At 37.3% G+C, this 15,524-nt stretch overlaps 1 protein-coding gene across 1 annotated transcript in view; it reads right to left on the bottom strand.

Annotated features, from left to right (window-relative positions):
* ADAMTS19 (ADAM metallopeptidase with thrombospondin type 1 motif 19) overlaps nucleotides 1-15,524 on the bottom strand; it is a 135,106-nt gene that overhangs the window by 100,951 nt on the left and 18,631 nt on the right. The window contains exons 3-5 of the mRNA XM_048292123.1: nucleotides 7,185-7,350; nucleotides 1,569-1,741; nucleotides 532-615 (exon numbers count right to left, since the gene is read on the bottom strand). Of these exons, the coding sequence (XP_048148080.1) occupies nucleotides 532-615; nucleotides 1,569-1,741; nucleotides 7,185-7,350 (423 nt within the window). The remainder of the gene's footprint in view (nucleotides 1-531; nucleotides 616-1,568; nucleotides 1,742-7,184; nucleotides 7,351-15,524) is intronic.

Below are 15,524 nucleotides of genomic sequence, written 5' to 3'. Positions count from 1 at the left end.
CCATAGTGAGGAAAAATATAATGACGTTAAGATTCAGAATTTGAACGTGAAATGAGATTACTCCAACTACTGAGAGGAACTGGAGAAAGAAATACTTACTTATTCACTGGAAAATTATAATATTTTAAATTAGAACTATTGTTAAGGGAATCCCATTTCCTTATGAACTAAGTGCTATATCAGCTTCTATTTGTCTAGAGATTGGGCTTAAAGACTATTTTTCTATTGAGATACGTGAATGCACAAAATGCAGAGCAGAGGCAGATTTTCTTAAGATCTACCTGATTTCCACATAGAAACTTCAGTTGATTTTTAATTGTAAGCACAGACAAGTTTCAATACATGCAGCACATAAATTAGGAGAAGGTTAATCTGGGGCTGCTCATCAGTGCAAATCACTAAATAATATACAAAAGTTAACTGACAAATTTTTTTAGCCATTAAAGTTCATTAATATTGCAAGCTTTTGTGGACTAACAAGATAAGTAGCATTACCCTCTACAGGCTAAGACAAACATCATAAATACTTACTGGAGTCTCATGAAGGAGAACAAGCTTAGTCACCCGAAGATTTACTTGTAGTCCAAGACTCTTGTGTTGGAAAAGATTAAAAACCTAAGACAGAAAAAAACAACAAATAAAAATAGGAACTTGTATTGCACGTACACTAAAAATAACAGAACACTGTATGCTAAAAACAACAGAATCCCAAAGAACCTCAAAACTCTCATATTCTACTGTAACTGTTTTATTTTCCATAATTTGAACAGAGCATTAAGATAATGTACTATGTTGGTCTTCTGAAGGGAAAACAGAGCTTAGGCAGTATCATTCCAGGGACATAAAAATACACACTATCCTCTGAATGGCCATGACCACTTTATAAATTGTGGCCTGTTTCTCCAAATATTTACAGGCATATTTAATACTGTTCACACGAAAATTTCTATTCAGTTAAATCCATGATTGGGGACCAAGTGGTCTGAGCTAACCTCTAATTCTCTAATTCTTCCTATCCTTCTTATATTAATTGTTCAGCCTATGCTCCCCTTCTTTAGAACAATCTTTCCTTGTATACTACAGATGCTATTTTTCACTGTTTTATGCACCAAATGAGTGCACTATAGCTCCAGATGGATCCAGAAGGGAATGTAATTGTCCATGTCCATCACTCTTTCTTTTTTTTCTACCACTATTGATCACAAAATCCTCTTCCTGGAAGAGGAAAATGTCATGAAATGAAAATGTCTCCTTAACAAGCATAGGTCATCAGAAACTACCCAATATTCCAACCTTTCCAACAACACCATGAGCTTCTAACCAAAAATTTATCTTGTTCTCTCATTTCCAGGCTTCCCTGAGATGTATGACCAGACAGTACAGATAAGTCTGCAGCATCATGGTTTTCTGCTGCAAAACATATGGGCTAAGTCTTGACAGCCTGCTGATGGTCATGTACTAACTGTCCCTTACAGGTGTTCAGTCAGAATCATTAGAAGGAGTAATTAAATAAGCCTGCTGTGCATGAACTGTTGGCAAAACATCAAAATTAGTTTTATATTTCCTACCATGTTTAAGATGGTTAGAATAAATCTTCTGGCAGCATCCGTTCCATGATACGAAACCATAGCTGGATCTGCCACCACAACAGTTTCTATGTTGTACTCCTGAGGTAACTTGTAAGAGTATCGCTTTCCTCTTCCACCTTCTGACACCTTTTGATTCTTGGATTTTCTTTTATCTGTAAACCAAAACAGCACTTGAGAAACTCATCCATCAAACTACCCCTGCAGTACTTTTTAGGATTTGTTACTCTTGGCTATGTTATAACTCTCATTATACGGAAAGTAATAGCTATGGATTTTAATATATATATGCTTATTTGCCTCTGCCAATGCTAAGGCTCATACTGAAGGTCTATACTAAGTATAAATATTAGCTTATACCAAGAAAACAGAAATTTTATCCATCTTTTCAAATAAAGTCAGAAAGATTATTTGCATCCTTTCACCTAATATATTTATAAAAAGAATATGTGTCTCACTCTGGTTTGTGGGAGAAAACGCAACTCATGTTGGATCTGAAGGAAAAATAGTCTCACTGACACTGCAGAATTGTTGTCTGTCCATCTTCATAAATCACAGAGAAAATATCTTGATGTCATTGTATCTTAGCATACAAGACAACAAATACAGATTTGCCATAAAATCATGTATTAGGTAAATACATGCAACAATTCCATGATTTGAAAAGAGGAAAGAATATTTCAGGTGAATGACAGAGAATGATACAGGCTTATTAGAAACAAAAAAGTGAATTTTTACTGACACGACTTCAAAGTCAGTGCTGATGTCATTATAAGCAGCTGAAGCAAAGTAACAAAACCAAACCCTGGAAACAGGCCTCCAAATCTACAGAAAGCTACAAATTGAAAACATGTTATATTTATGGTAAGGTTGAGGTTACTGATGGTGTTAATTTTAAGTTTCCCCTCCAAAAACCCAACAAAATCCCCATTACTACTACAACATATATTAAACCCCCCCACCCAATTACACAGAAACTGTTCAAGCCAGAAGGTGGTCAGATTTACAGACAGCAGCTAGCAATGCCATTTTAAATAATCTAATTTAAAACAGAATGTGCTAAACACTAAGAACACTGTGGTCCCATAAACTGTTGAAACCTCTGTCTTTTGGGATTGCAGTGGATGAGAAGACTACACAGCTCTACAGACAAGCTGTCTGCCCATCATTTGCCTTAGATAGCTCTGCCATTAACAAACCAATGGACAATCTGTTCTTGGCCAGCCAACCTTTTCCAAATTGCTGGCAGAAATCCCCATCACGAGATCTCATTTATCTGAAAATTGTAGCTCTTCTCGAAGAACTTTAGATAAATGGAATTAGTAATTTTGGTACTACTAGTATTCAAACAACTGCCACATTTGCTGCCACATAACAAGCAAAAGAGGCTTTAGGCAAAATCAATTGTTTCTTTATATACTCATAAATAAGTAAAAATTACAAAGAATTGGTCATTATTGAAGGCAAAGTATGTAAGAGATAACAACTGCTACAAAAAACCCAGCTACATCAATAACACATGTGCTATCAAGATAAAAGTCAGAATAAAGATGCATTAATTAATCTTAAAAATTTAATTACATTGCCAAAATAAAAAATAAATTCTACAGGAGGGTTCTGTGCAGTAAGACCTCTATTTTGTGCAACTATGGAAAATAAGAAGATTCCACATTCATATATTATTTAAACACAGTTGAGTGAAAGGAAAGCTAGGAATACTGCATTACTCCAGCAAGATGGCTAAAAATACTGCAGCAAGGACATTTGACATAAAATAGGCAATTAAGAGAAAACAACAAGAATGCTAACAAAACAATAACCCCACCCTAAAAAAATTTAGAGAGATTAAAATCCAGCTACTATAATCACAGGTTACATAAAGTATATGAGCCACTAAGAAGAGGCTCTGACTACAGGACTCCTGCACACCTTCAAGTCCTCGGGCACAAAAGCATTTCCTGAGTACATGCACGTGAGGCCCAGACTACAGGGGAATCACCACCACTCCCCAGGGGGTAACCTAGTCATACGGAAATTGCAGCATTCTGCCTACATAAGGAATATTCAGGAGCTTAGGAAGACATGAGCTATACTTCCATTGTAATTTGATCAGGGATCTAAATACTTTCCTACAGAGTGACAACTTTTTTCTGGAGTAGAAGCGAACATCTGAAGTGGCACCAGTCTCCATCTGACACAATCTCATACATCCATGACCTGGATTGTTTGCACATTTTACTGCAAGACTATCACATAGAAACAGGCTGTAGAGAAAGAATCAACACAGCTCTCTCAGCTGACTGAGCAGTCTACATCCCAAAATGTAAAACTTCTGCTTTTGATACAGTGAAACTTAGCTGGCTTTTTTTCCTGCAAAATGACATTGTTCTAAGAGGAAAAGCACACCTGTAGCTCAGGACAGTATGTTGTTTATTGCCAGATCTAAGAAGTAGAAGAGGAGTCTTCCAATCTCACAAATTCAGAGGGGATTCGAAATTCACATTTTTCATATCCTTCGTAAGAGATTTCTTTTTTCTCAACATGCCCCATGCCTTGACCATGACTTCAGTTCACTGTACAAACAACTTCAGTCTGGAACAAGTACTTCAGATTAGGAAGAAGAAAATATCTTAGCTTCCCAGTGTGGCCCTTTGCTCTAATTACAACTGCTTCTCTCACATTTTTTCTGTAACACACTTCTGAATTGGTTTCTTTTAAAGGTTTCATGGGCCATGTGCTAAAGACAGGTGTGGAGTGTAAGGTCTGTGGATGTGCAACTGGCTTATATATGTAAATAAATCATACACACTTTCAACAAAATTATATACATGCACACTGTCAACAACCAAGAAAGCATCTGCTTCTGTCAGTATGATTCTTTCCCTCGCCTAATTAATAAGAAAATCACCCCATTCACAAAAACAAGTTCTTTGTTCTCTCCAAACAAGTTTGGCTGTGTAGCAACTTTCAATCCACCCCTCAGTGGTTAACGGACAACAAACAATACCTTCTTTGATTGCCTTTGCTAGTTCTCCATGAAAAGCTATTATTCCCAATAGTGATCCTTCAGCACCTCCAGCACAGACATTCATTCATTCTGATAATTACAGTTCATCACTGGCAATACTCATTTACTTGATAGGTAGCCAGCCTTTGAGATCGATTTGGATCAAAACCAGCAGCAGAAATACTTGCCCCTCTTCTGACACACAAGTACTGTAGAAGCAAGAGATACGGTTGTAAGATAGGACCATATTGCAGAGAAGTTGCTGTGTCACCAAGGTTGTAGTTGCTCTATGTCACACAGCTACACCTCTACCAAAGGCAGCTGAGACTATCTCAGAGCCCCACACACTCATCTGTTTTATTTTTGTCTAATTGATCTACTTAGCTTATTATTTGACTTAGAATCTTCAAATATTTATGTAAAGGCTTATTTTTGATGCTTCAATTCACCTTTAAGGCTGTGTCTGTAGTATGAATATCTTGGTGATATTAACTAATTTCATGTCATACAAACAAATTCCTCCCAGCATAGACAGAAAATTTTAAGCATACTGCAGTCCGTCTCAGTAAAACAACCTGTAGCAGTGGACTGAGGGACTGGTATTGCTAGAACAACAGCATCAGTTAGAAACTGCAGATATTTATAGTCCCTGGCAATAACATTGTGTCAGAAGATGCTACTCAAGTTATGCACAGCTTGAACTCTTTTGAAATTTCAAAGCTGGTAGTAAATATAATGAAACTTCCTTCAAGCAGATATTTGATTCTCGGTTGACAGATTATTTACAACAAATCAAAGCTTTGAGTGTAAGATTATTACAAAAGAATAAGCTGACTTTCCCATTTTAGAGGGGATATTTGATAATGAACATCACAGAAGAATAATGTCCTTACAAAGGAGTTTGCATCTTTACTCACTTTCATACCCATCACAGTTTGCTACGTCAGATACTCCTCCCCACCTTTCACAGTGCATACACCACGCATACTTTTCATTTTCTCTTTCTCATTCCCATACATATGCAGGCATGCATACCCTACAACACTTTTCACTAATAGGGAGGAATAAACAGCTTTACTTAATGTGAACAACCTTTACTAATACAGAAAATTTAACTTTCAGATAAGCAGTGTCAGTGTAATACGATGCCTAGAAAAGTAATGTAGAGCCACTGGAGGAAGTATGTGTCATTTATTTCATCCCGCTGCAAAAAGAGCCTTGCTTTGCTAATTTATCTTTGGTTTCAAATGGATGCCTAACTATAAAAACAATACTTCCAAAATGGAAAAAAACTCCACCACAAAACTTGCCACATTTATTCTGTAACTATATAAAATGGACAGAGCAGTATAAATGTTCAGGAAGGATCAGACAGCCATGGAAAAGTTTAGGCTGAAAATGATCTCCAGAGGGCAGCTAGTCCAACCTGCTGCTCGAGTCAGTGCAAGAGTCAAAGTATAATCAGCTCTCTTAGAGCCGTTTCCAGCCATGCTTTATAAATACCTGGGGATGTGGACTCAACAGCCTCTCTAGTCAACCTCTTCCAGTGCTAGGCATTCTTACTGAGATTTTTTTTTCCTTATGGAAATTGAAATGTCCTTGAACACAAGTTACAACTGTTGTCTGCCACAGCATACCTCTAAGGAATGTCTGGCTTCATCCTCTCTCTGCAGACCCTTAGGCACCAGAAAACTGCAGCTGCATCCTTCCCTTTATCTTTCCTCTCCTACTTGAAATAACTTAGTTCCTTCTGCCTCATCCCAAATGTCATATAATCCAGGTGCCACTTCTGCCATTTCTTTGCATTTTGCTAGGATCTCATTTATACACGAAAAACATGCCTAAAAATCTGATCTAAGAATCACTCCTTCTCGTTTATTTCCTAGGAGAAAAGTAATTTCTCACAACAAGATTAGAAACACCCCCAGCTCATGCTGAGGTCAAAGGACTGAGAAGAACCCTTTGGAGAATGAGAGCTGATGATGAAGCAGAAAAAACAAAACGTCATCTTTCACAAAAGCCATTTTTTCCCTTCTCCACTGACAACTATGAAGTCATCACTATGTGCCAAACTTCTGTTGAAACCCTTCTGCCTCAAAAAAGTTCTACCTGCCATTGAGGAAGATGCTTTAGGATTGTTTCATACACATCTTCTAAGCGTCATTCATAGAACAAAAACACTTATAAATTCAGACACATTTGGAAGTTCACAACTTTTCTAAAAAAAACCAGGAAGTTCTCCTTAGCTGTGTTTTAAAACAGAAAATTAAGTACAAGCACTGCACATAGTGCAATTTAAGCAGCTCTGAAGACAGAGAGGGACAGAAAATAGATTTTAAGTATTAAGCTGAATTTAAAAATGCCCTGAAGATTTCTGCTTTCAAATACAAAAGCATATTAAGAAGCAGCATCCATTCCCTCTCCCAACAAGCGAAACTGCAGCCTCAGCATGCCACCTTGGAGTCCACCATAGGGTACTGCTACAAGAGTAATCAGATATGCTTTTGTCAGGGTTCTTTTTTAACTACTATCTACTTTTCTTAAAAATATATTTGCAATATTACAACTTTTCAGTGTGATTTGTATATTACCTGTAACAACACCACAGTACTGATTCTGAGAAGGTGGCTTTTCAGAAATTTTCTCCTCTATGGATCTTTTTCGTCTGTACACCCTGTGTGCATGTCCTGTCACAGCCAAAGTGCGGTTGAGTGGCTCAATAAATATGAAGTCCTCATTAATCTGTATAAACCCCATCTGCAAAGGAAAACAAAAGGAACATATAAGGCAAGAATTTATTGAGTTGTGCACAGTCCTGCAGGAGGAAAAAACCCCACAAAACTCCATTTAAGAAAACACTTTGTTTTAGTAACCTTATGAGCAAAGTGAGTACCTTTGTATTTTACAAGTTTTCTACTTAAATGAACCAGAATAAGTTTCATTTATTTCAGCTAAATCTGGGTGGGTGGGTGGCTACATGCCAGTAGCATATGCACAGTAAAAGATATGGAATGTTAAAAGTTTACTTTGGGAGACCCAGGGGGTCATTTATATATGTACAGCATGTACAGAAAAGTCTATACACTGGTTTTATTGTTTATTATTGTCACATTTTTAGATAACTATATTTAATGATATAACAGGAACAACATAAGGCATGTGAATACATCTTGAACAAATGTGAGGATGGAAAAGAATTCTCATGGCTCTCTTTTTACTCTTTTTCAAACTAAGAAAACCCAAAACTATTTAAAAAAAGGCAGAAATACACCTTCTTGGTTTCCAGCAGTTACACCAGAAAAATATATGAATACAGCCATTTAGTTGGTTAACTCTTCCCCCATCCCAACATATTTATACACACAAACATACAAGAAAAGTTAACACACCAGATGCACATCTAATATTACAAGACTGTAGCCAAAGCTAAAAAAATAATACTGTAAAACATACTTACATAAATACCACACAAATAAAACTCAGCTCAAACTGTTAAGCTGCCAATGCACACAAGTTCCTATCAAGAGTAAAGCTGGAGACAGCAAGGTTTTGTGGGGTTTTGTTCCCCACATCAGCATGACTGACAGTTAATTTCCTCATTCTCTAAGCTTAAATCTGTTAAACTGTTTTGCTACAGAAACAAAACAATGTGATGTATTTGGCTAAGAGAAGCAGAGAGCTCTTCTGTATGTTTCTATAGCATCAATGGAGAGAAACAGAAAATAATTTTGTTCCTCTGGAATTATGTAGGTGCCATTATCACACTGGAAATCCTGCCTGACAGATGAATAAACCATCCAAAAATATTCTGACCCAAGGAAGAAAACTAAACCAAAATTTTTAACTGGTACAAAACACAATTTCATTCAAACACAATACTTTTAAAAGAAAAAACCCAACAATCTTTCTGCACAATCACATGAAATAAATGTCAATACATACATTTAATTTTTTCAATCAGCTACACTACAGAATGCTAAAGAGATGTTGAAAGGTCATCACTAAAATTGCACACAAACGCAAAAGTATCTGGAGTTTTGGCTGTTCCTTTTCCTTTTTGCATTCACATTATAGGTTCAGTTCACCAGGAACTTTAAATGTCACACACTGGAAGATTAGCTAGGAATGTATTGCTAATTACTTTCTGTACACCTACAAGATAACACTTCCATGTATCTTGAAAAATGCTACTTTTACATAACAATTAAGCTTGTCTTACATAAACTATAAATGATGTGAAATGATTTTTTATTTAAAAGCATAGTTCTCAAACATCAGTAAAATGCACAAATCACTTTTCATTTTATTTTTATGTCAGATGTTGAATTTCACTCAGGCATGGATTATTTTACTTTTTTTAATAATTATTTAGTATATGAAAGATGGTCATAAACTCTGAATATAGAACAGGAACAGCAGCCCATTAGGTGGTGCTGCAAGTTTCCCCTGTCCACCAGCAAAAAGCAAGGCCTTAGTCCCTCCTGAACAAAGACTCAATCATAGAACATTTGCCACATTTCTTCCGTCTTCATTCTCTTTGCTGCAAAATGAAACCAGGGCTTTAAAATTATGTCCTTCAGATTGCCACCTAGACATACTGAAAAGTTTTGCTAGGACCAACATTTAATGTTTTCTTCCAGGTCCTTGCATAGACTGAAGTTTAATTCATTGGCAGAGAAATCCAAAATTTATTGCCTGTTTCCTGAGCCAGAAGTTAAAGAACTGAACGGTGATGTAAAGTTATATGTATACATATGGGTAATTCAAGACAAATTTGGATAACCAAATAATCTCTGATGCTATTTTGACTGCTTTAAAAAAAAAAAAAAAAAAAAAAAAGACATAATTTCTCCAACTTTTGGATAATCTCACAGGTAGAAAATGGTAGATGAAATGGTAGCCTTGTCAACCATGTCCTTATTTTTTCATAAGCATTACAAATAGAGCTAAGAATATCTTTTAACAAAGTAAACACAGAAAGCAGAGAAGTCAAAGACATGCATTAAAGCATTACAGTTTCAACGCATTTTCATATATTGAATGCCAGGACCAATTACAGCCTTTAGACAGTTCAAATGGCAAAACTTCCATGTCATGAAAATGTACAGCAAAACAAAGATTAAAAAGATGGAAAAGCAAAACCCTAATATCCATCTGGGATAGAACTGTGAATTCTGACTAACTGACCGATCTTCCACCAGCTTCATCTGAAAAATTACCACTGCTCACAGCTGCAACTAAAAAGCCTATCAGGATGCTGGACTTATCTCATGCAAAGGTAGCTGTCCTGGGTTGCAGTGTATTCTATTACCATCCCCATCAGCCGTTGAAACCAGGTGGGGCAGTGTTTCCTTGCCTCCTCCCCCCAGACTATCTTGCTGTTAATTGCCCATCATTGTCCTGCCGCCTGACTCAGAGATAACTCCCTCCGGACTATCTTCTGTTAATGAGCCTAATCAACACTTGGCCTCATGACTCATTACCCCATTGTGAGATGCTCCACCCAGAGGGAGGAACCAAGCATCCCATCGTGGATATAATCTGGGACTCTGACCAGCAGAGATGCCTTTCCACTGGATTTCCAGAGGACAGGAGCTACACAGCCACCACTGGACCTTCTGAGGAGGAGCAGACCCTTCTTTTTCTACAGGATCGCCACTTCGGGAGGACTGCAGCCACCATTCTCCCAGACTGCCACCACCACCCTGACTAACAGGGTGCCAGGTTGTATCCTAACTCTGTCAGTTTAACCCAGTGTTATCTGCTTTTATTGTTTTTTCCTTCCCCCTCCTTTTATTTCCCTATTAAATTGTTATTCTGACTTGGTGTCTCCCACTAGTTTGTTTTCAAACTAGTACAGTAGCATAACATGTCGCTCTTCCCCCTGCTTTATCAAGTTTCTTACCTGAAAAAGACCCCCAAACTTAAATGTAGTACACACATCTCAGTAAATTTCAAGCCCATCCTAATCTCATTTGGCAAAAGTATCCTCAAATTTTGTAGGTATTGATGAACGCAGTACTTGCTCTGTATTTATTTACTTTATGCAGTAAAGAGAGACATTAAGTGTAGGGCAAAATTCAGATAATGGGCAAATAAAACTTGGCTTGCAGAAAATTAATTTTTTGCTAAATTTGGATAGTGGGAAACCAAGACTAATGAAAACACCTTTCCCCAGCACCCTGAGTGGTGAGGGCAGGTGGGGAACAGCGGGTGTGGTCAGCATGTTAGAGTTTCTCCCTGCTGCAGTCAACTCTCCACTCTCTTGTGAAGCAAATGTACACAAGTGAGCAAGGACAGGCTGTACAAGACTGTACTTCTTCATGCTCCCACCATACTGTCCAAGGCAAGTATCAATGGGAAAAATGCATTCCTATCATATGCAGAAAATGTATGTTTCTTACTACACATATTGCATCCATCAGTGCCAAAATATTAATGTCACATTTGCAGTGTAAAAATGAAAGATCCTCTTCACTGTACCATGCAAAAAACCAAATCTTCTTTACAAGTTCAATAGTTACTTGTTTTGAAACATAATCTGGTATTAGGCTTTGTACTATTTGTCAGATGTCCCAAAACTGAGGATATATTCCTGAGTAAACAGGCAAAATCTTTGATTTATGTATCAGTATCCCCCTCTGAAGGTGGTTTTTCCCCATGATTTTAAAAATCCAGATTTAATTTAGTATCATGATTCTAACAATTCTATCAGAACCTGACTTCAGCTGAAATACAACAAAAAGTCTCCAGCTCTTACTAAGGCAAATAATAAAGCGAGCTCAAATAACTTTTCAAACTGCGAAAATAACAGTATAAGAACTCTGTAAGCTGATGTTATTCAAATGCTCTACCACTTTCCGTCTATAAGGACCTTCACTGCTGAAGGCTGAAGAAACGTAAGTGCCAGCAACTTCTGTCGTCAATTAACTGCATTTCACAGCCATGCACATCATATACACTGTGCTTCTCCTGGAGGTTTTCCCTACCTGTCTGCTCACTCCACCTTGCTGCATGGAGATAGGAGACATCACAGAGGGGAGAGAGTCAGTATTATCACTGTTGACTGGCTTTCAGCTGCTGACATAGTGTTCAATCCAATCCTTTCTGGGATCTTTTTTAATCCTAGGGCTGTGTCTTATGGAAGAACACATACCTGCACAATACTACACATTATAGCCCTGAGAGAGGAAAAACATTTAGACTGTTATGCAGAGACCACTGGGTTAAAAGCATGTATTCAGGTACTAGCCCCCAAATTTGAGGTCTGTGGAAACAATTTTTCCATGGCTTTAGAATCCTTCCAAACTTCTCCACTCCCAGTCTGGTTTAAGATACACAGTACCCTGAATTCTTAGGAAAATCATTCTCTATAGGATGCTGCTCTCATGTTTAAGAGGATGACTACTTTTTTCAAAACAACCTGATGATGCACAAAGATGCAGGAAAATATTTATGTTGTTACTCAGCAGCACTCACTACGCAACTCACAATTAAACAGGTGTCATGGCTTAGCATAGTTTGGTTTTTTAGTAAAGAGGGCTCCATCAGCTACAGACATGATTCGCTTGCAAAGAGGTGCTTACAGCTTCCTCTACAACCTGACAGAACCTATCACCTGGCTAGTTTGAATATTGGCAACTTTTAAAGCCACTTAAGAAGCTTGACACGCCTCTCTGATCCACATTTAAGAATGAACAGAGCCCAGGAAAGCTCTCTTGTCTTCCAGCTTTCGGACAGGTAGCGTGCTTCCTAAATTCATGGTGGCATTTTAAAGTCAGATATTTGGTCACTGCTATCAGCAGTGAAACTCATGAACCAGATAGAAGCCAAGTGCCACAGCTTTCTGTGCAATACAACAGGCTGGTCATCAGGTTCAAGTGACCACTTCTTCTACATGACAGCTACTCTCTGTTCTTATGACAAATACCAGCTGGCTGTAGACTCTTGCAACTCACACCGTCACAAAGTTCCCTGGTTCAGCTTGTGCCACTATTTTCAGAAATGTCAGTGCAGTTTCAACTACTGCATACTTGACCTTTGACCACCAGAAGAATTTAGGAGAACTGACAACCCAACTATTAAATGCTGAAACTATGTGTTCCATCCCCCTTTCTCTTCCTTTGCCCAGGAAGCTATTGCCCAGTTTCTGGTTGACTAGTCTTTGGCTTAGAAGATCAAAACCACCTGAACTTAAGAAACACCTGTGACAAAGGAAAGCACACCTCAACTCACGAGAAGATTGAAAGACCGTGTATTCTATGAAAGAAATAAAAACCCAGCAGGAAAGACCCCTTGCTACCAATCATCTAGAGCTCTCCAATATTGATTGTAGCACCCAGTTTGTTCTGAATAATACACAGTTCGTGTGTTATTCAGAACAAAGGACACTGTCTTGAGGGAAGCATCAGCTCAGAGAACAATTGGCTGATTCCTCTAGCAATTTACCTAGCACAATGGAATTTCAGCTTTGTCTCAAAGTCATAAAAAGCCATTTAATCTTCTTACTCTAGGCAGAAAATCAAACGTACTAAAATATATTAATATATCACTCATGAATTGTAGGTTTGCTTATAAATTTCACTTGATTATTGAAACAAACTCAGCTAAACTCAATGTGCTAAGTCAAGCCAAATTTTTTCTTTATGTCATAGGCAGCATGCATTATTTCATTATTGTCATTACAGCACCTTAATTGTCACTGCTTAGGTCCTGTAGTAATGGAAAAATAATGAATAAGACACAATGGAGAATACAGATGCAAATTGCCTCTGTATTTTAATGTCTTAGATCCACACATCAAGTCCAGTCCCCTATGCATTGGAGATTTTTTAAAATAGAGGGTTTCTTACGTTTACTCTTATAACACAAATCTTTTGTCAGACTACACTTCCTTTTACATTTCCTTGCTGCTACTGTTAAATAAAACAGTTTCAATAGAACTGCTCTCTATTATTTTACTATTCTTATTTGAAATGTTTCATATTTTTCTCTTCTAACAGTTGGAAATCTTTCCAATATTACAACTTTATTGATTCATGGCCATTATTTTACACCCATCTGATCCAGGGTCTACATTGCTTTCCTTCTGGGCCAGCTTTCCAGCCAGCTTTCCAGGTCCCTTGATACTTACTTCGAAGTTTTTATAAATGGTAATCATACTGTACTGCAGTTTCTACTGTGTGATGACAAATACACTAGCCTTTGACTGTTGCTTGATGAAGCAGGCTTTACTATAACTCTGAGATTAGCTCAGCTGGTTAGAGCCAGGTCCTAATAGTATCAAGGTTTGTGGGTTCAATACCTGTATGGGCCACTCAAGAGTTGGACTTGATCCTTGTGGGTCCCTTCCAACTTGGAATATTCTGATTATGTCATTATCCTTGTAACCACAAATTAATTCCTCTCTCTGAACATCAGCAAACAGAACTGCCAGCCACATTTCAGCTATCATTGCACTGCAAATTCATGAAATGAGAATAAAGTTTCTGTATCTTCACTTAACACCCTCAACCAATTACATATGCTTGATGGCTCATAATGATCCTGTGATCAGAAAATACACAATCTTTACACAATCTTTTTTTCCCCGTCACTGTCAGCTAATTCACTAGTCTGTAAAGCAAATGTATAAATGTAGTAAGTCACAAATAGAAGCAACTTACCTTTGGTCGGGCCACAGCCTCTGGTCTGTTTAATTCTTCTATGCCTCCCAGCTCTGAATTTACCACTAAAGGAGAGTCAAGTTCCCAAGTATTGTTACTGACCTTACCTCTGGCTCACATAAAGCATCTGAACTAGGTTTTTCATGACTAGGGACCGAGCCTTCCAGCAATAGACAGGTTTTCTTCCTTTGAAAACATTTATTGTCTAAAACATTGCCTTCTCTCCACATTAATATGAACAATAGTCACACTGAAAACCAAGCAAAATTTACTGGAACTCTTTCTCTCACTCTGCCAGTTAAATTTGTGAGAATTGGACTTCAGAGCAATCACAGGAAGTTACACCAAAGGTACATCTTCCACTGAAAGCCAGATAGCTTCACATGGAGAATGAAGTCCTTAAGAAGTGGGAAAGCACAGAACAACAAATATAAACATAAAAGGATGACTACAGGTAACACAATTCCTAAACTTTGCTATTTCCAGCGTATTATTTATGGTCATGGTCACACCTAACATTCAGTTTTTATAAAAATATCTCCTTGCATCTCAATTTCCTAGATCTAACTAGTTTTATCTGTTAGTCTTTGGAGCTACTTACTTTTCCTAAGGCATAAGGCAAGAAACATGATATGGTGGTGAAAATTGTTTCACCTAAGTAATGTGCCCACAAGTTCATTACAACATCATGCATGCTTAAAAAAAAAGGCAAATTTTAAGAGGTTGACTGAAATTAAACATATGTTGCAGTTTTCACAGATTTATTGCTTCAATAGTACATTGTAAATGGACTCCACTGTACACTCTTATTTTGGCAGCAGTTATCCTGAAGAACAGTTTAGCTGTAGTTTTTTTCAATCATATTAGTTGTGTAAAAACACTGGAATGGCCTCAATGTTTTAAAACAGAGAATTCATCTCAAACACTTTAGAATCTTGCATTGAGAGGGCACAGAATAGTATAAGCATACATGAAAATTTTCAAAATCTCTAATGCAATGTAACTCAAATTTCATAAAACTAAACCTTAAAAGATAAATAGGCACTGATGCTGAGTGAAACCCTACAGTTCTTATGATGACTTGTTCTGGAAAAACTATAGAAATCTTATAAACAATTACTACTGTACACAGACTGTCTCATGAACTGTACTTGCATGTGCTGTTCTTTCTCTCTGTAGACACAAGACTAATCTTTTCCAGTTTGAGGTAATCAAAGTATCTTTAATAATAATTCATTGAAAACTACTTCCATAAGGCAATTCTAA

The sequence above is a fragment of the Corvus hawaiiensis genome, chromosome Z, assembly GCF_020740725.1.
Source record: "Corvus hawaiiensis isolate bCorHaw1 chromosome Z, bCorHaw1.pri.cur, whole genome shotgun sequence".
In the NCBI taxonomy this organism is placed as follows: domain Eukaryota; kingdom Metazoa; phylum Chordata; class Aves; order Passeriformes; family Corvidae; genus Corvus; species Corvus hawaiiensis.
This window is presented reverse-complemented; position numbering and strand designations above follow the sequence as displayed.